The sequence below is a fragment of the Cervus elaphus genome, chromosome 21, assembly GCF_910594005.1.
Source record: "Cervus elaphus chromosome 21, mCerEla1.1, whole genome shotgun sequence".
NCBI lineage: Eukaryota > Metazoa > Chordata > Mammalia > Artiodactyla > Cervidae > Cervus > Cervus elaphus.
Window position 1 is genome coordinate 53,155,671 of NC_057835.1, and position 22,040 is coordinate 53,177,710.

Below are 22,040 nucleotides of genomic sequence, written 5' to 3' on the forward strand. Positions count from 1 at the left end.
CAAACACACACAAACACATGCACAAAACACCAAAAACAAAGCAAAAACACAAAGCAAGGCAAAAGCAAAAATAACCTGTGTTCTTGAGCATTCCATGACTAATTTTTTTGGTTCTGTTATGTTATGTATTCAGAAGACTAATCATTTTTAATTGAATATGAGGACAATCTGGATGTAGCTTCCCATTCCTCCCCCTGCCACATACACCTTCCCCCTTGATCTACTGGGTTGCCTCTGTTAATCCTAATATCAAGGTATCTCTTTTAATCCTCACCCTTTGCTTCCAAAGCCATGTGCTCTGGTAAAGAGAGAAATCTTAGCATTCAGAATAACTTCACAGCTTAATTATGAATTTGCACTAATTGTTTAAGAGTAAGGGCCATGGGTTGACTTTGCCTGTTTCATATAGCAGCCCACTACCTATTAAAGCTGTGCACTATTAAAAAATTATATAAACTCCCTGTGCCTTTGCTGTCTTCTGTAAAATGAGGATAGCAGTGGTAAGTATCTCAGAGTGTTACGGTAAAAACTATAGATAAAGGTCATGCATATTAAATTCTTTAAAGAGAACTGGGTACACATATTAACTAATAATGACCTTTAATCTCATTAATGATCATCCAAAGCCCTACTGAATAGATATAGATAGTAAGATAAATGTATATTATGATCAGAGCATATTAAAATTACTCTCACCCTTCTTTTCTAGTTTCCTGGTTAGAAAATCAGTGGTGACTGTCTTTTTCAGTTGCACTTACCTTGTAACCATTGCCATTTTCAATAGGCTCTCATCTGTACAATGCTCAAGCCCAACATCAACCCTTTTTCCTAAGGATTAAGTTTATTCTTGGAAGCATACACACCTAGAAAATTTCGTTATCTCCCCTTTGTCTACTGAACCTCTGCTTTGAGCTCTCAGATAATCTTTGTACAATGTATGTAGTTAATACCATATCTCTTTATTTTCATCATTCATTATATTCACACCTAGGAAATTTAGTTATCTCCCCTTTGCCAACTGAAGCCCTGCTTTGAGCTCTCAGATAATTTTTGGAAAATATATGTAGTAAACATCATTTCTCTTTATTTTCATCATTCTTTAGAAGTACTCTTTAGAAAATGTTCTTTGTTTAAAATGAAAGTTTGTATCTTGACAGTAAGTCTCATATATTTTCTTGCTAACAGCCATCTGTCAGCAGGTTGGAGTTGGACTGTTACTGCTCTTAAACTAAAATATATTTTCAGTGGTGTGAAAACTGATGCAAGACAACTAACTTATATTTTTCCTTTATTCTTCCGCACTACGTCACCTGCAGAGTTTTGTCCCCAAAACAGTGATATCCTCTTAACTGTCACTCGCACTGCTGCTTTCCAAACCACAGAAGAAAGAAAGCCTGGGATGGAATTCAGAAGTCCTTGTGATTTGTTTGCTGATATGCCAAGGGCTATAACCACTCTTTGGACTCACAAAAGGCCCGTTTTTCACCTTTATACCCTTTCAATGTTACTGTTCCTTCTAAAGCAAATAGTGACTCCAGGCCTAAAGGAAGAGCAGGGAGGTGTGGAAGGAGATAATAAGCAGAACAGCTATTAATAGCACTAGGTTAAGATGTGTTGGGTAGCAATAAGAAGAAAAAAGGGAAATCATATTATTGCTTCTGCAATGAAAAAAAAAAATGTGTCAAAAGGAAGATAAGTTGAAAATACAACCATGAAAGCTTTTCAGTACTTTATTGATATAGAAATATTTTTTCCTGCTCTTTCCAGCTCAGCATTTTCTTGCAAAAAAAAAAAAAATTTTTTTTTTTTTTTTAATAGAAGTGTTCAGGCAACATGCATGACAGGCAGCTCATGTCTGGAGGATTTTAAGAACCTCTAAATGTTGTCAAGTATGAGGAGAAGGGTGATTGAATTCATGGTATCCTCAAATATAATAACTCAGAAAAATTTCATTGCCTGGAATATGTTAATTTTATCATAAAGGAGAAATGATGAAAAAATAAGTTAAATGTCAGACACCACAAAAATCTTGGTATTTTTCCACTGGTACACCCAAACTCTAAATTTTCCATTAAAAAATAGAGAAAAGAATACCTCTTTGTAACATTCATTGTGGCAAAGCATGAGCTTCATTACAGTAACATTCATTGCCACACAACTATAAATCATTTTATAATTTCTTTGCTTTATGTTGATTATCTTGTATAGTCCTCATTTTCTTAATTTATGTAATTTTATTTGAAGGATATTTGCTTTACAATATTGTGTTGGCTTCTGCCATACATCAACATGAATCAGCCATAGGAATATCTATGTCTCCTCCCTCTTGGCCCTCTTCCCACCCTCCATCCATTCTGCCCCTCTACACTGTCACAGAACGCTGGTTTGAGCTCCCTGAGTCATGCAGCAAATTCCCACTTGCTATCTATTTTCCATATGGTAGTGTGTATGTAGTACTTGATTGGAGATAGGAAACTGAGTAATTCTAGACTAAATTATGTCAAGTTTACTCTAACAAGACAAGGTAAAATATAGAAATCAGAAAGTCACAGCTGTTTAAATAACACACATACATTCTGAAAAAGTTGCCTTGTATATAATTACTCTTGTGGTGTTATACACACAGAGCTTCATTTTTTATTTTTTAATCTAGTTTTCTTGGTACTTGTCAACTAGTTTTTCCATAATCAGAAAAACAATCCTTTAAATTGTGACATAAGAATGAGAAGAACTTTTTGATTCCTCAATTTCTAACCGCCTTTTGAATAGCCAACCTAAAATTTTTTTGAGACACTTATGGTCTAAAAACGTCTGCTGTATTTCTTATCAGAGAAGAAATTAAAGGAGAAGGGGGTTGGAAAATCACAAAGTTAACCTACCAAGAGGGGTCAAATAACTATTCAAATTTTAGAAAATTTGAAAGAAAAAATATAGAAAATTAAGAAAAAAATAAATCCTACCAGAAAACAACTAAGTGTGGGTAGTGAAAATAAGATGGAAATAACTTAGAACAAAAAGAAAAATCAATAATCTATTCAGCGTAGTAAAGAAATTACATAAAGTGAAAAACCAAAAAACAAAAAGCAAATAGCATACTTGTGGAAATTTAAATTCTGGTGCCAAAGTGTGCGGTTTCAAATCCCAACTCTGTCACTTTATAGAAGTGTGATCTGGACAATTACTCATAATTACTTTTTTTTTCTCGTATGCCTGTTTTCTCAACTGAAAATTGAAAAAAATTTCAAGGCTACTTTATAGGGATTTTGAAGCACAGTACAGAATAGGGCTGCTGAGAGGAATAAATGAGTTATTACAGGAGAAGTGCTTAAAATAAATAGAAGCAAATCATAAGACTAGATATGCCTTTTCTTTATAAAAGAAGTAAACAGTAAGTGAAGAATTTAACTTTTTATTTTGTATGGGGTAGAGCTGATAAACAAAGTTGTGATAGTTTCAGGTGAATACCAAAGGGACTTAGCCATACACATACCTGTGTCCATTCTCCCTCAAACTCCCCTCCCATCCAGGCTGCCACATAACCTTGAACAGATTTCCATTGTGCTAAAGTACATCCTTGTTGGTTATCTATTTTAAATATAGCAGTGAGTTTTGTTGTACTTCTTCTGTCATTAAGTCATGTCCAACTATTTGTGACCTCATGGACTTAGCATGCCAGTCTCCTCTGTCCTCCACTAACTCTCTGAGTTTGCTCAGATTTATGTCCATTGAGTCAGTGATGCTATCTAGCCATCTCATCTGCTTCTTCTTTCTCCTTTTGCTTTCACTCTTTCCCAGCATCAGGGTCTTTTCCAAACAGTCAGCTCTTCTCATCAGGTGGCCAAAGTATTGGAGCTTCAGCTTCAGTATCATTCTTTCCAATGAATATCAGGGTTGGTTTCCTTTAGGATTGACTGGTTTGATTTCCTTGCAGTCCAAGGGACTCCCAAGTCTCCTCCAGAACCACAATTCGAAAGCAATTCTTCAGCACTTAGCCTTCTTTATGGTACAAATCTTACATCTGTACATGACTACCAGTAAAATGATAGCTTTGACTATACAGACCTTTGCAAAGTGTTGTCTCTGCTTTTCAATACACTGTCTAGGTTTGTAATAGCTTTCCTTCCAAGGAGCAAGCATCTTTTAATTTCATGGCTGCAATCACTATCTGCAGTGATATTGGAGCCCAAGAAAAGAAAATATGTCACTGCTTCGACTTTTACCCTTCTCTTTGCTGTGAAGTAATGGGGCCAGATGCCATGATCTTCATTTTTTAATGTTGAATTTCAAGCTAGCTTTGTCACTCTCCTCTTTCACCTTCATCAAGAGGCTTGGCTCTTCATCACACTCTGCCATTAGAGTGATATCATCTGCATATCTGAGGTTGTTGATATTTCTCTGGGCAATCTTGATTCCAGCTTGTGATTCATCTAGCCTGGCATTTCACATGATGTACTCTGCATAGAAGTTAAATAAGCAAGGTGATAATATATACCCTTGTTGTACTCTTTTCCCAATTTTCAACCAGTCAGTTGTTTCATGTCTGGTTCTAACTATTGCTTCTTGACCCAAATACAGGTTCCTCAGGAGATGGGGAAGGTGGTCTGGTACTACCACCTCTTTAAGAATTTTCCATAGTTTGCTGTGAGCCACACAGTCAATGGTTTAGCATAGTCAATGAAGCAAAAGTAGATGTTTTTCTGACACTCCCTTACTTTCTTCATGATCCAAGGAATGTAGGTAATTTGAATCTGATTCCATTGGACTACACCATGCTGGGTCTATATTCTGTGAGACTTTCAAGAGAATCTTTTATACTGGGTAAGCATCCCAAATCTATGACAAATTGTATTAATCTTTGTCTTTTCAACTTTTGCAATTTCCTAACAAGCCTATACATCAAGTAAAATATTTAGTACAAAACTTTATTTTATATTTTATATGCATTTATTAAGGGGAATTTTGATGTTTATGTAATAAAGGGGCTTTATAATTTGCATTATAGTTATTTTAGTTAGCATAATAAGATTGCATTTTTAAGGAGAGTCTGAGAAATCTTTATTCAAGTTTAAACAGAAGGTCATTATCACTTTATCTTTCATAGTTTCTATGTCTTAAATATAATGCTAAAATAGCTTGGATTTACAGATTTACCCCTTGTTCTGATATTTATCAATCCTTGTGAATAACCATATTAATAAAAATATTATGCTGCCTTAAGTATTATGCCTTACAACTATGATCCATACTTTACATACCTTACTTCTAATTCTTATAAACTGATTTTACATGGTTTTAATTATAAAAGTTTGGTCCAAGGAAGAAAAATGACATAACAAACCTGTATAATATTTATCTATAACAAGAGTGAGTAAAAGCCATTGATCAATCTAAAGGCAAAATAATAAAAATTTTATAAACTATACAGTGCTATGCAAGATTAATTACTATTATTCTACCTGAAGATAATGAAACTTAGTAAAGTTATTTTAACTTATATTCTCTTGCTCATTGCAGAGCTAATTTTATGTATTTGATATTAAAAATTTATCTTTTATTTTAGTAGTGAGAGAAAGACAATTTGGTTTGTTCATGGATGTATAAACACAAATTGTTGGAATATGAAACTACATCTTTCTATGCTAAATTTTCTTATATTTATTTCACAATACTTGCTGCACTTTTTGTTAGTCTGATGCTCAAATGATAGTTAAATATAATGTAAATATATTTAACTATTTAAATATAAAATAAATATCACATATAAGTTTATATGAATAAAAGATAAGATTAGGGAGCCATAGTGTATGTGGAATTATTTCAATAAGTAGACTTTCTTTTTAATAGCTGGGTAATATTCCATTGTGTATATGTACCACAGCTTTCTTATCCATTTGTCTGCTGATGGGCATCTAGGTTGCTTCCATGTCCTGGCTATTATAAACAGTGCTGTGATGAACATTGGGGTGCACGTGTCCCTTTCAGATCTGGTTTCCTCAGTGTGTATGCCCAGCAGTGGGATTGCTGGGTCATATGGCAGTTCTATTTCCAGTTTTTTAAGGACTCTCCACACTGTTCTCCATAGTGGCTGTACTAGTTTGCATTCCCACCAACCGTGTAAGAGGGTTCCTTTTCCTCTGCACCCTCTCCAGCATTTATTGCTTATAGACTTTTTGATAGTAGCCATTCTGACCAGTGTGTAATGGTACCTCATTGAGGCTTTGATTTGCATTTCTCTGATAATGAGTGATGTTGAACATCTTTTCATGTGTTTGTTAGCCATCTGTATGACTTCTTTGGAGAAATGTCTGTTTAGTTCTTTGGTCCATTTTTTGATTGGGTCACTTGTTTTTCTGGAATTGAGCTGCAGGAGTCACTTATATATTTTTGAGATTAATTCTTTGTCAGTTGCTTCATTTGCTATTATTTTCTCCCATTCTGAAGGCCATCTTTTCACCTTGCTAAAAGTTTCCTTCGTTGTGCAAAAGCTTTTAAGTCATTTGAATCAGTTCTAATGAGGTGGATGAAACTGGAGCCTCTTATATAGAGTGAAGTCAGATAGAAAGAAAAACACCAATACAATATATTAACACATATATATGGAATTTAGAAAGATGGTAACGATGACCCTATATGCGAGACAGCAAAAGATACACAGATGTAAAGAACAGACTTTTGGACTCTGTGGGAGAAGGCAAGGGTGGGATGATTTGAGAGAATAGCATTGAAACATGTATATTATCATATGTGAAATAGATTGCCAATCCAGGTTCGATGCATGAGACACGGTGCTCAGGGCTGGTGCACTGGGATGACCCTGAGGGATGGAATGGGGGAGGGAGGTGGGAGGGAGGGTCAGGGTGGGAAACGCATGTACGCCCGTGGCTGATTCATGTGAATGTATGGCAAAAACCACCACACTATTGCAAAGTAATTAGCCTCCATTTAAAGTAAATTAAAAAAAAATTATAGGCTCTTGAACAACTAGTAGAGCGACAATTATCTCTTAATCATATTGCCTCAACTATTAGTCCTTGGAAGTCTCCTGTCTTTGTTACTAAGAAGAAATCTGGGAAATGGAGAATGTTAACTGATTTAAGAAAAATTAATGCTATAATTGATGGGCTTCCCTGGTGGCTCAGAGGTTAAAGCATCTGCCTGCAACATGGGAGACCTGGGTTCGATCCCTGGGTTGAGAAGATCCCCCGGAGAAGGAAATGACAACTCACTCCAGTATTCTTGCCTGGAGAATCCCATGGACAGAGGAGCCTGGTGGGCTACAGTCCATGGGGTCGCAAAGAGTTGGACATGACTGAGCGAATTTGAACCTATGGGTGCTTTATAACTAGGCATTCTGTCACTCTCTATGATACCACAAAATTGGAAAATAAAAATCATTGATAAAAAAAAAGAAGTAGACTTTCATTTTATTTTAAAGCAAATATGGATTTATAAATCTATTTTTCAAGTGCATGTAATTTGAACTCCTTTAAAAAAAAAAGCCTATAGACCTACAAAGTATGTGATATGTGTATAGCTATTCAATAGAAAATTGCTATAATGTGTGGAAAATTAAGGTATATTAATTAAACTATATTTCTGTTTTCTGAATCTTAAGATAGATATATAAAATCCATCATTGGGTATTATTTTTTAAAAACTTTAATATTTCTTGATTTGTACCTGTGTACTTTGCACAGTAATAGATATTGGAAATTTTAAAACAATTATTACTTGACAGCTGTCCCTTACTCCAGCTATGATCAACTATTAAATGCACAAACAGTAAATTTTGATTGATTGTTGGACTTCAGAAAAAATATCTGTTAGAGACTGGATTATGTTATCTTCCTCCAAAGACTAGTAATTCTTGATATAGACGGGAAGTGACTTATTTTATTATCACCTTGAACTTGAGTAGTTTTGGTTTGTTATTTTATAGTTTTTATATTTGTGATCTATGGAAATCTCAAAATGTTTGCCAACACTGTAACTTTTCAGGACTCAGTCTCCGAACTTTGTGTCCCTGTCGAAGTTCAACTTAAGGTTTCATTGGGGTAGGTCGGGAGTATATAAACTCCACAATGTGGGCTCATTCTGCCAAGGCTCCTAGTGTCTCAGTTGGACAGTAACGATAGGTTAATTAGATTTTGCTAGGGAGATGAGTGTTCTAATGATCTGCTGATAATTCCTTCCCTGATGCTGCTCAAAGTCTACATTCTCTGTTCCAGCAGTAGATGACAAAGCAGCTGTTATATGAGAATTCTCAGATGGTTTTACTCTGTGCATTTATAGCATTGTCTTAAGTCATCAATTTAAGTGAATATACACAGGGACTTCTGGTTACCCCTCTCTGCACAACTCTATCTTCTCCATGCTCCATTCCACAAAATCTAGCAGCTCTGTTTGCCCTGATCTCTGAAATCTTCTTCCTCAAATCTGTGGAATCACAATACTCTTTGCAAACTTCAATTCTCCGTACCACTGTAGGGAAATTCTCCCCAGCAGAGAACTGGGTGGGCTCTAGGGCTGAAGGCATGAAGAGAATATAATGAGTTTACTGTTGTGCAAACAGAGGTGCTTCCAAGAAAGGCAGAAGAGTTTGGCAGTCATGGCCAGTACCCTATATGGAATGTGGAAGGCAATGATTACAATGACTTTTCTCTTCTCTTAAACTTTTATCTTCTGCCGTGTCTCACATTGGTCAAATTCAAATTGAAGCAGGTTGGCCAGAGGGTAAGGGCTGGCGATATAGTTTACAGCCCAGCCTCTCCAGTGGTATAACAAAGGAAGCAGAGACATTTTAGTGTGGGAAAGGAATAACCAGCCTAGAGACATTTCTGAATTTAGGACAATAAGTAATCTTACATTTATAATGGAATACACTTTTATTCACATACTCATGTAATCATTAGGACACTGTGAAAATTATACAAAAATCCAGTTCATTACCTTGAATTATAATATTATATACATATAATATTAAAAAGTCTCAATGTCATCAAAAGAAATATAAACTAATATTTCTATAGATTTTACAAATATTCTAGAGCTTGAATAAGTTTAAAGATCTTTTAAAAGGCAGATTCAAAGCCAGACGGGCATAACTGATACAATTTTTAGAAGATTAAATAATAGTCACTTTTCTAGTTTTCTAGGAGCTACATATGTTTGCTAATCTTCACAAGAATTTTTAAGCTAAATGTATTATTATTCTTAATTTGCAGACCAGCAAACTGAGTTTCAGAAAGACTAATTAAATTTCCCAGGATCACAAAGCTGTTAAGTGATAAGGCCAGTTCTGCGCAAATCCAAAATTTACTTTCTGAAGAGTACAAGCCACTGAATATTAAAGGAAATTAAGTTAATGAGATGACTGATATAAAAGTAGATGGCATTTTATTTAAAGAAGAAAGGAATGCATGTGCGCCTGCTCGCTTCAGTCATGTCCCACTCTTTTGTGACGCTATGGACCGTAGCCTTCCAGGCTACTCGTCCATCGGATTTTCCAGACAAGAATACTTGAGTGGTTGCCATGCCCTCCTCCAGGGGATGTTCCCAACTCAGGGATCAAACCCACATTTCCTACATCTCTTGCATCACAAACAGATTCTTTACCCACTGAGCCACCTGGGAAGCCTGAAAAGAATAATACAAAATAAAGAACAATATTACAATTTATTTAGAAAACCTGTGAAATGGTCTGGAGAGACTGTTGACTTTAAAAAGCTTTTGGATTATTCAAAGGCATTGGAATTATGCCAAAAGACATTGTTTAGAGCACATATGATTCATGGGGTGAGATTAGGTATAATTAACATCCGTGTTAACATCTAAAGGTCTGAAGAAAATTAAGGTATAAGTAACAGAAAAATATGGTGAAAAGCATGATATTAATGGACTATTTTTTTAAATGTTCTTTTAGTCCAAGGAGAAAAGATACAATGTATATTAATCACTAGAGGTAGAATGTGATATCTGTGGTCAGTGTCGGATAAAATCCACAATTTCTGAACATTTAAATTTGAAATACTAATATATTTTAACATGATACCTTATTTGATATATTGTGTGTGTGTGTGACAGTCACTCAGTCGTGTCTGACTCTTTGCGACCCCATGGACTATACAGTCCATAGAATTCTCCAGGCCAGAATACTGGAATGGGTAGCCTTTCCCTTCTCCAGGGGATCTTTCCAACCCAGAGATCAAACCTAGGTTTCCCTCATTGCAGGCGGATTCTTTATCAGCTGAACCACAAGGGTAGTCTGTTTGATAATGCTTGAAGATTAAAGGTTATTCTGATCCTTCAATATTTTTGTATTAATCAGAATCAAGTTAAATGTCATTTATATTATAATTCTATTGTAACTTTTCTTGACCTTGAATTTATAATAATGTTCTGATGAACTGTTTATAAGTCTACAGATGAAGTTATAGAAATAATTCAATTTTCATAATTTTCAGTTGGAATATTGATTTACAGTAGTAATTCTATACTTTTGAAGAAAAGATCAGAGAATCATGTATTGAAGTTAGGAAGCAACAGGAGACCGGTGACTTCCTCCCTTTGACATTACAGGCTAGTGTTTACATGCAACCAGATATTTGTCTAAAACAATCTCATTTGGCAGATTGATAGGCATTTCTCTCTTGCTTATTTTTTTTTCAAAAGGCATATCTGTCTTTAACTGTTCTTTCAATTACAATTAATTTATCCAATTTTATTGCTTAAATTTTTTACTTCAGAAACTTTCAAATGCTACTAGAAATGTTTCAGCTATTCTTCAAAGTCTGGCAATTCTAATATTATGGAAAATGATGAAAATATTATTCTAGGTAATGCTCAACAACATGAACAAATCAACACATGGATATTTACAGTATATAAGAATCCAGTGAATTCAGGAAGCAAAATTACATAATTTTTTCTTACCATCGTGAAGCAAAGAATGAATATTATGGATATGCAGAATGGCTTGAGTAACAAAGTTTGAAAGGTAAAGGCAGTCAGCAACATGCCAATGGAACAGTAGGATTAAAATACTTTAGAAAATACATCTTGCACAATCTCATCTTTTACCTTAAACCTGAAAGATGTATTTTAACTGATATTTAAAAAACTAGAGTAAAAATGAAACATTAAAAGTTTAATTCATTAAATAATCAACTCAAATTTGAATCTTTATTTTCCTGAGGCTCTATATTTTAGATAGCTTTTCAAGGACTCATGTATAATGACTACCATGCATGTATGTGCTAAGTTACTTCAGTTGTTTCTGACTCTTTGTGACACTATGGACTGTAGCCAGCAGGCTCCTCTGTTCACGGGATTCTCCGAGCAAGAAGACTGGAGTGGGTTGTCATGTCCTCCTCCAGGGGATCTTCCTGACCCAGGGATCTAACCTCGGTCTCCTGTAACTCCTGCATTGCAGGTGGATTCTTTACTGCTGAGCCACTGGGAAAGTCCAGTGCCTACCATACATATCTATAAACTATCTGCTTTTGTCTGTTTTAACCATTAGATTTTGCAGATTATGGTTGAAACACTGTTATAAAATATTTGTAAGAGCTAATTAATATTTAGTACAGTGCTTGGTACCTAGCCCATACGCAGTGAATGATATTGCCCTGAACTACTGAATTCACTGTAAACTGTTTTGTCTGAATAGTTATATTAGTTAATTTTGTAATATACTTCAGATATAGATTTTAGAATGAAAGATTTTGTTGGTTAAAAAAAATTGCTGAGAGACTGACTGGTGTGACACAAAATGAAGAGGTATATAATTGAAAAGAAATAAAGATAAGGCAACATAGTGCAATTTCTACATCTGACTCTGATGTAGCATGAATTGGACAACTCTTTCACCAAAGACAAGGATAAAAAAAGATAAAACCTTTAAAAAGAAAATAAAAAAGTACTTGTTGTTAGAACTAAATTACAATAAATATGGACACAATTTTCAGATAGAAGAAAAATAAACCTAGGTGAAAAGACGGATATGATAAAAACAAGCAAATATGCAGGTAAATCTAAATGTATGTTGAGTAATTAAGATAGTAATAGTGTTTTGGGGGTGTTTAAATTATATGTAAACTTAAGTCTACAAAAACAGTGTTACAAACATCACAGGATGGTGTCTAGTTATAATTCTCTAATATTCTTGCTTTATTTTGGAAGTCATGAGGGCTAATTAATAATTGACCCAAATAATCCAGAATACACTTTTTACTCTCTAGGATTACTACTATCAGAAAATGATATTAGCAAGCTAATAGAAAAAAATGCAGTTTAAAGGCCAAACATAAAAGAAAGCAAAAGGAGGAAGTAAAAGAACAAAAATCAGGCAAAGCAAACAGAAAACAAATACAAAAAAAGTGAGTTTAAATAGAGTAAATACTTCAAAAATAAAGATTGTCACATGAGTTTAAAAAGACAAAAAACACTAAACATTGCTTATAAGAAATCCACTCAGACTATAATAAGTATAGACACTAACATAAATAACTGAATATACCTATACTAATGTCAGATAAAGTAGACCTTATGTGAATAATCATATAAATAATAAATGTTACTCTGTCTTAAGTATTATGCCCTGTATCTATGACATGCACTTTATATACATTATTTTTAATTCTGATAAAATAGTTTTAATTATGAAAGCATGGTCCAAGAAAGATAAATGACATACCAAGCTTGTATAATATTTATCCACAACAAGAGGGAGTGAAAGCCATTGATCAATTCAAAGGAAAAATAAAACATTCTATAAACTATAAAGTGTTATACAAAATTAATTAGTATTATTCTACCAGAAGATAACATTGGAAAAATCAATAAAATTGACAAACTACTAGCAAGAATGATAAAGAAAAATTAGAAAAGACACAAATTACCAACATTAGGTATAAAAGAGGAGAGACACACCACAGACCCTATAGACATCAAAAGATAATAAAAGTATGTTATGAACAATTCTGTATGTATCTGTTTGACAACTTAGAATGTACCCTTAATTAAACACACACACACACACACAAACACATACTGTACGAAATAAGCAATTTGTAATAGCCCTAAGCCCGATAACTTAATGAAATATAATTCACAATAACAAAACTCCCCTAAAAGAAATCTAGCCCAGATGATTTGATGGATAATTCTAAAAATATTTAAAGATGATTTAACATTAATTCTACATAGTATCTTCCAGATATACAAAAATAAGGAACACTTTCCATTTAATTCTTATAAAGCTGGCACTATAAATTTCAAAACTAGATAAACAGTACATAAAACCAATATCCCTTATGAATATACATGAAAAATAGCAAACATAATTCAACAATATAAAAAATGATTGTAGTATAGCATGACCAAATATGTTTTATTACAAAATTGCAAGAATGGTCCTATTTTCAAAAATCAATCAGTGCAATCCATCGAACTAAGGTTAAAAATGAAAAAGCATTGTTCCTAATGCAAGAAAATAATATGAAAGGTATAAAGATGAGAAAAGAATTAAAAATGTCCCTCATTGTGAGTGTCATGATAAGCTATATAGAAAATCCCATGGATTTACTAATAGACTCCTAGATTTAATAAGTGACTTCAGCCAGTCACAGATACAAACTAAACATTTAAAATTCAATTATAAATTTTATATACTAGCAATAATATGTGGAAAAGGAAATGGCAACCCACTCCAGTATTCTCGCCTAGAGAATCCCGTGGACAGAGGAACCTGGTGGGCTGCTGTCCATAGGGCCGCATAGAGTCGGACATGACTGAAGCGACTTAGCATGCATGCATGCATTGGAGAAGGAAATGGCAACCCACTCCAGTATTCTTGCCTGGAGAATCCCCGGGACAGAGGAGCCTGGTGGGCTGCTGTCTATGGGGTCACACAGAGTCGGGCACAACTGAAGTAAGTTAGCAGCAGCAGCAGCAATAACATGTGGATATCTTAATTAAAATAAAGTATCATTTATATTAAGAAAAAATAAACTACTTATATTTGAATCCAACAAAACATGTCCAGGGATTGTTTGCATAAAGCTAAGCATGACAAGAAAGAAAGCACAGACGACTCAAATAAATGGAGAGAGATATTGTGTTTACAAAATGAAAATCTGAACATAGTAAAAATATGTTTTCTACAAAGAGATTAAATAGGTTTAATCTGAACAAGATTTTTTGTGGATATAGATAAGATCATGCTAAAGTATATGGGAAAATGCAAAGAAACTAGAAGAGCTAAACAATTTTGAAAAATGATGAAGTGAAAGGAATCAGCTTGATTTTAAAGCGTCTTTTGTAACCACTGTGATAAAAAATGTGGCATTGACAATAGATCAATGGAATAGAACAGAGAATCCAGAGATAGGCCCACACAAATATGTCCAACTAATTTTGACAAAGGTGCAAAATTATTTCAATAGAGAGAGAGAGAAAAAAAAAAACTTACCAGCAAATGGTGCAACAGCAGTTAGACATCCAAAGATAATAGATAAATAAATAACTTTGATCTAAGTCTGATGCATTACACATAAAAAATAACCAAAATGGATCACAACTTGAATCTGAAACCAAAGTCTACTAAACTTACAAAAACAAATAAGAGAATATTTAAGATCTAGAGCTTCAAAATAAATTCTTAGCCTTGATACCAAAGCAGGATTTATAAAAGAAAAAATTGATAAAGTGGAATTCATCAAAATTAAAAAAACTTTTACTGTAACAAATATCCTATTTAAAAGATGACAAAATCAGTAACAGAATTTGAGAAAGATTTGGAAGTCACATAGTAGAGAAAGTACTACTATTTAGAAGACATAAAAACTCTAAAAATTCAACAGTAAAAAAAACTCTAACTATTTAATTAGAATATAGACAAAAGTCATTCCTTAAACTGCATGTTAACTTAAAATATCTTAAAATTGAAAGCTTATTTTAAAAGTTAAGCTAGTCAATTTCCTTCTGATTCCCCCCAAATTAACTTTCTATATATCTAAGTTTATATCTAAGAGTTTATTTTTGAACTCTCAAGTCTATTAAGTTGCTTATGTCCAACCTTCTTTCAGCTTTACACTATGTTGATTGCTGTAGCTTATCTTTGCAATATATTTTAAATTAATAAGTGTGAGTCATCCATCTTTGGTTTTCTCTTTCAAGATTGTTTTGGGTATTCTAAGTTCTTTATATTTTAGTATGATTTTAATATAGTTTGTCAACTTCAGTAAAAACAAAGTCCCTGTTTCTCCTAGGGATTGCTTTGAAAACTGTTAAAATTAATAAATTTAGCAAAGTTATGGGATACTAAATCAACATGTAAAAGTCATTTGTATTTCTAAGTACTAACAGTGAACAATCTAAAACAGGAAAATAAACATCAAACCACTTATAATAACATCAAAAAGAATAAAATACTTAGGAATAAACTTAACCAAGGAAGCAAAGACATGTTTTCCGAAAACACTGCAGAAAGAAATACAATTTAAAAAACACATGCAAAAATTGAAAGACATCCCATGTTCATAAATTCGGAGACTTAATATTGTTAAAATTTTCAGATTGCCCAAAGTGATGTACAGATTCAGTGCAAACTATATATCTGATATAATGTTAATAGCCAAAATTTGCAAATAACTTACGCAGTTCAATACCTAAAAAACAATAATTTTAAAATGGGCAAAGGACTTGGATAGATATTTCTGTAATAAAGACAAAACTAATGGCCTATGGCTATATGCTGAATATCACTCATCATCAGAAAATGGCAAATTCAAACCACAAGGTCTCTTCATAGCTATAGGATGGCCATTACCATATCTATATCTCTTTATATAGAGAGAAATTGGAGAACTTGTGCACTGATGTGAGAATGTAAAGTAGTACAGCCACAGTAGAAACCAGTGTAGTGTTCTTCACCCTTGAAGAACCTAACAATAAAACTACCATGTGACCCAGAAATCACAAGGTCATTTATTCAAAGAATTGAAATCAGGATACCAAAGAGATACTTGCATTCTCAAGTTCATTACAACACTATGCATAATATCCAAGAAGTAGAAACAATCTATACATACATTGAAGGATGAATGGATAAAGAAAATGAGATACATATATATAATAGAAATCAACTTTTAAAAAGAAGAAAATTATGTCATAGGCTATACCATGATTGAACCTTAAGGATATTATGCTAAGTGATGCAAGTGAGTTGTAGAAGATCAAATAGTATTAAGATACGATTCCACTTATATGATATTATCTAAAGTAGTCAAGTTCAGAGAAGTAAAAAGTAGGATTTCAGGGGTTAGGGGAACAGGAAAATTAGGAGTTATTTTTCAATGGATATATCATTTCATTCAAGTAAGATAAAAAGTTCTAGAGATTTCTGTCTAAAATATACAAGCCAAAACTGGTAAGAGGATATACTTCATATTATGTGTTGCTTACCACAGTAAAAGCTTTCCAGATGGCTCAGTGGTAAAGAATCTGCCTGCCAATGCAGGAGACACAGGTTCGATCTCTGGGTCAGGAAGCTTCCTGGAGAAGGAAATGGCACACCACTCCAGTATTCTTGCCTGGAAAATCCCACAGACACAGGAGCCTGAAGGGCTACAGCCCATGGTGTTGCAAAGAGTCAGACACAACTTAGCAACTGAGCACACACACACACCCCACAATAAAAAGGGTAATTGCTACTATTGAATTCCTTGCAAGATTTTATCCCACAGATGTTATGTGTCAGAAAAGTGTGAGCTTGATAGTAGGGGCTGGGGGGCGGGGGCAGGAATCTGATCAATATAATTGGGCACAAAAGCCCAATTGCAGCAGATAAACACAAATGTGAAAAAAAGTAAAATTTAAGCACAAGTATGATGTTGTTCTAGCATGGAATTTAGCACAAAATAAAACAGAAGAAATTATAAAATATCATAAAATAGGCACTGCATTACTCTGTAGTATGAAGGAAAGGTAAAATATGGACATGGAAATAAAAAAGAAAATATCTAAAAATCTATGCTGTTAATTAAATTCTTGTTGATAATATGACCCAAATTATGGAAATTTTAGTTGTTTTTCAAGTATAAATTGACTAAATGGACATTAAGATGTTAAGATGTGAAAAATGTAACAGAAGACATTCAGAAACTGTCAAAGACTGAATTTATGGAATTTTTCAATACCAGTTTTTGAGACCAGATTGCCATATACATGTACTGAACTATTTAGACTAAGTTTTGCTTTCACATGTTCTCATAGCAAAGTGTGCTTACCCTGATCACAGCATGTATTCTATGCTAATAAAATAATCTATATTCCCTTGCTATCTCATTTTGTAGTTTTTCACGCAAACAGGCAAAGATAATGTTCTTTTAGTAATTTTATCCTGAAAGCATTACATAAATGATGAATAGATGAACAAACATTGAAGAGAACTCATCAAAGGAGATGGGGCTTCACATATACTATAAAGAGCAGCAAGGACTTGTGACTTTATGACAGCAATGAATAAGCAAAATTGTTTAATTTAGAAATGTAAAAGTATATGAATGGCAATATGGGTTACTGATAAATAACCAGAAATCTAAGCAACTGTATCTTAAAAGAGAAGTAAGAAAAGGTAAAGTAGCCATTGAAACATATGTGAAGGATACAACAAGGCAATTTATAAAAGATGAACAAAAAATGAATTAAAAACATAAGATATTTGATTCCAATACTACTCAGAAAAATGCAAAAATAGAATAGAAAATATGCTTTTGCTTTGCAAAATTTGACATGTGAAAAAATCTAGTATCACTGAAATCAGGGTTGGAAGTAGAAAAAACTTAATAATCTTGTGATAGCAGCAAAAAGTTTTACATTCTTGAAGATAGTTTGGCCAATCTCTAAGTTTAAAATTTAGTACTCTCATTTCTGGAATTTTATTGCAGGATATATCACACAAGCACACAAGGATATATGCTCAAAGTTGCTTTTTATACACATGAAACAACAAAGAATGAAACCATCAAAAGAAGATATATTAAACAAATTATAGTACAGACATACCATATGCCATTGAACTATGTAGTCATTAAAAAAAGAACGTAGTAGAAATATACATGTGGATCCAGAAAAATATCAGTGATATTTTACAAAGTTAAAAAATTCAGGAAAAATGTGCTTTAGTATGACTATTTATAAAAAATATACCTAATACACAGAAATACACACATATCTGCATGAGCCAAGAAATGACCTGAAAAGATTAGCTAATAACATTTACTAACCTTGTGAAGCCTAAGTAAATGAGGAAAATTTTGTTTTGCTTTGAAAAACGATTTACTTCTGACCTTCTGTGTGTGAAAATTATCAACCTTCTGTTAGAAAAATGTACTTTATTATTAATACTGTGATGTTTAGTCAAATATATATTAAAAATGAAAATAAAATGAACACAGATAAGAAACTTAAAAATAAGTGTAACTCCTAGTTTGCCTAGAGGAAAAAAAAAAAAAAGAAAAGCAATTGCAATGCATGAATCAGCAGGCCTTTGAAGAAGTAGTGGACAAAGCTGAGCATGCTATTTTAGGACATATGTCTTTTTTCTAAAACCATCAGGAATATGGGGCTTGAGACTATATAAAACAGCCCATAGATCAGATTGCAGCTGAAGGGGTTCATGCCTGCATTTAGTTATGAAGTTCAAATTGGAAGCTGTTCAGGCAGAAAGCTAATAGAAATGGGTGATAGCTAATTAACCTAAGGCTTCAAAGTAATTGCTCTGCAAGAAGCAATTTTAAAAGGGACCTTTCTCTTTTTTTATTTTTGAAAATCATAAAATGACTTATATTACTCTGGCAAATGAGTAAAAATATAAGTATACAAACAAATACTATTTTTTGAAAATTTTTGCCTCATCCAACTTATCGGCAAATTTTAGAAAAAGCAAAAGAATCACAAGACCTATGTCACATATCACATTCTGAATAACCCATGCTCTCAACTTTGTTGTATATGAAGATAATCAGAGTATATTACTGAAGTCAATATGGCTAGGAGGATAGGGTTATACTGATTAATCCAGTTCTGAGCCATTCACCTCACCACTAGTCAATTGAGTCAGCTACTCCAAAGCATATAGCTATTTAGTGGACAAGTGACTCCCCTAGCAAAAGCAAGGTGGTCATGTGGAATGAATGGACAACAACCCAAAATAGCTTCCATATGCCATAATACACAACTCTGGCTTCCCATTTTTGATGAATGGTTCCTTATACTTTTAAAAAATAGTTGTACCTTTATTATATGTACTCATTCCTTCTCAGAGAGAGGCGTCCCTAATGTCCTGCATCTCTACATCCAGTTCCAAATACAGGTACTTGTGTAGTATGGCATTCTCTCACCCCAAATTAGCTGGACGTCTCTCACTTACAGCTTCATGGTACCCAAACTTCACATAGGATGCATAGATGTGAAAATGAAATCTGGGAATTCTGATGAGAAATGATGAGAAATTCTCATCTGAATTTCTGAAACTGAGGCAGGAAAGACAGGGCCAGGACCAAGGACAGTCTCCTCATGTAAATGCTGGGGACCACATTTTCTGATAAATCTTTGATTTTTTCATTACCCAATATGACTACAGAATATCATATATTTATAAAAAAATCTCTAAGAAGCATGCTATTTTTCTAGGTATTTGCAACAGTTAAGCTCTCAATAATTTAAACCTCCCATAGAACTAGTAAGGAAGTTCTTAAGATGGCAGCAGTAAGTTGTTCAGGATTCAGTTTTTCTCACCAAACTTAGGTGTCACTCCAATGTGGTTACTTTAGGACTGTGCTCTAGTCAAAAGACCAATTACATAGTTTTTTTTGTTGTTGTTGTTGTTCTGTTTTTGTTGTGTGTTTTTTTTTTTTTTTTTAGGTCTGAGCCATTTATCCCTCTGCTAGAATCAGAGTGGGACAGATTTTTCTAAGGTGCATTGATTACATGCTGGAGATTTGCATACACAAAAATGTTAGCATGATTTACCAAGACAAACTGCAGCTAATATTTCAAGACCCAAAATGCATACTAACATCATTACATTTAAATGGTTGTTTATGAGTGTCCACAGTTTGATTGGAACTACTTCTAGGATTGTGCTTGCATGCTGGATCACGTAATGGATAATGAATCAGTAGTATGGAGGGTTTTATTTCATCAGCTGGTTTGTAACTAAGCACAAGTTAGATGATAAATAACATGTCTTCTAGTATATTGCTATTGGAACTTTAGTACTTAAAAAATAGATAATTTACCTAATTCTTAAATTGTTATTTACAAAATTATTGTAGCATGGGTCTTAGAAAAATCAAAGGCTTTTTTCAAAATAATATGTCTTCTAGATTGTTCTTGTTTTTAGTAATAATATTAATGTCTATTTATCTGTCTTTTATTACAGGATTTATTTATACATGTGGTGGAACTTTAAAAGGATTGAATGGCACTATAGAAAGCCCTGGTTTTCCATATGGATATCCAAATGGTGCAAACTGTACGTGGGTAATAATAGCAGAAGAACGAAATAGAATACAAATTGTTTTTCAGTCATTCGCTCTAGAAGAAGAATATGACTACTTATCCTTATATGATGGACATCCTCATCCTACAAACTTTAGGACAAGGTTAGTGTATTTTGAATGGAAAAATAGATGGAAATATTTAATGGGTAAAAGAAGTTTATTTTACAAAAGATGCTTAACATTTGTGGTGAAATTCAATTATGACTCCTTTGGAAATATATCATCCTATGAGCAAATTAGCTCCATAGTCTGACTTTAGAACACTAGTAAATTATCTCTCCAAAAAGTGAATTTAAATTGAATTGTACCCCTTTAGAGTGGTTAAAGATACTTTGATTTTTAAAATTCTTGCCTCATGGCTTTATTCTTTATGGGCATGACTTTTAGTAAAGTGAAAACATGCAATGCATCTTTCAGTGGTATGTGACCAATTTTAATATACAATAATATGCAAAATATTCAAAAGTCAATGTTTATATAATAACAGAATGCATTAATTTTAGATTATGTGTATAGTTTATAAACTTCAAATATCTTAAAAGTAGACCCTCTTATATCACCAATTGGGACATTCATGATTCTGTCCACACAAACCAAACTATTTATTTTTAAGTTAGTTAATAAAACAGATTTGAAAACTAACTGGTACCCTGACTATTTATAAGCATTTCTTCAGTATTTCATTTTAGGATATCTAGACATAATTTATGCTGTATTGTCAAGAACTCTTTTTAAACATAAACCAATTCTAATTCAAACCAACAAATTTAAAATGTCAGATACTACATGTTTCATGTAGTCCTAGATTTTACCAATGCGTGCATATTTTCTTTAACTATAGTGTACTGATTTTATTGTAATTCAAAATATTCTAAGCAGATAATTTATAAGAATTAGAAACCCTTACATACTTGACTATGCTTGAGTTATGATTCTATGATTCTGTTACTTTTTCTAATAGTTGATACTGTGTATTTGACTTCCTGATCTACAGGAATAAGATTATCAACGCTAAGTTTTTATACATTCATCAGTCTTCCATATTCTTTTGCATGATTTTTCACATCTTAAATGAAAATTTGATAAATATTATCTTCACTTTTACTAAGAAAACACATAATATATAGGGAAGATGTTGGACCAGGAGATAAGGCTTGCATATTAGTGCTAGCTTTGTTGTTAACTGGCTGTTTGATCAATCCACAATTACAGCTATTCTTGTTTAAAATGGAAGGAGGTAATAATAAAGAAAATCTGTCCCTCTCATTATATTCTTCTGAATATCTCATGAGATAATGTGTATGAAACTGCTTCATAAATATATAATCCTTCTAGTACACATTTCAACTGTTTGCAGTCAGAATGACAGTTAAAAACGTCTGGAGTGTTTCCAAACACATTTGTACAAAGAAAATGTCACTAGATTGATTACAGATTAGATTCTATTTTTCTTTCTTTCTTTTCTTTTTTTGC

The 22,040-nt window shown here is 33.1% G+C and overlaps 1 protein-coding gene across 1 annotated transcript in view; it reads left to right on the top strand.

The window, feature by feature from the left end:
- Positions 1-22,040, top strand: part of CSMD3 (CUB and Sushi multiple domains 3) — a 1,322,573-nt gene that overhangs the window by 132,812 nt on the left and 1,167,721 nt on the right. The window contains exon 2 of the mRNA XM_043879976.1: positions 20,447-20,669. Within this exon, the coding sequence (XP_043735911.1) occupies positions 20,447-20,669 (223 nt within the window). The remainder of the gene's footprint in view (positions 1-20,446; positions 20,670-22,040) is intronic.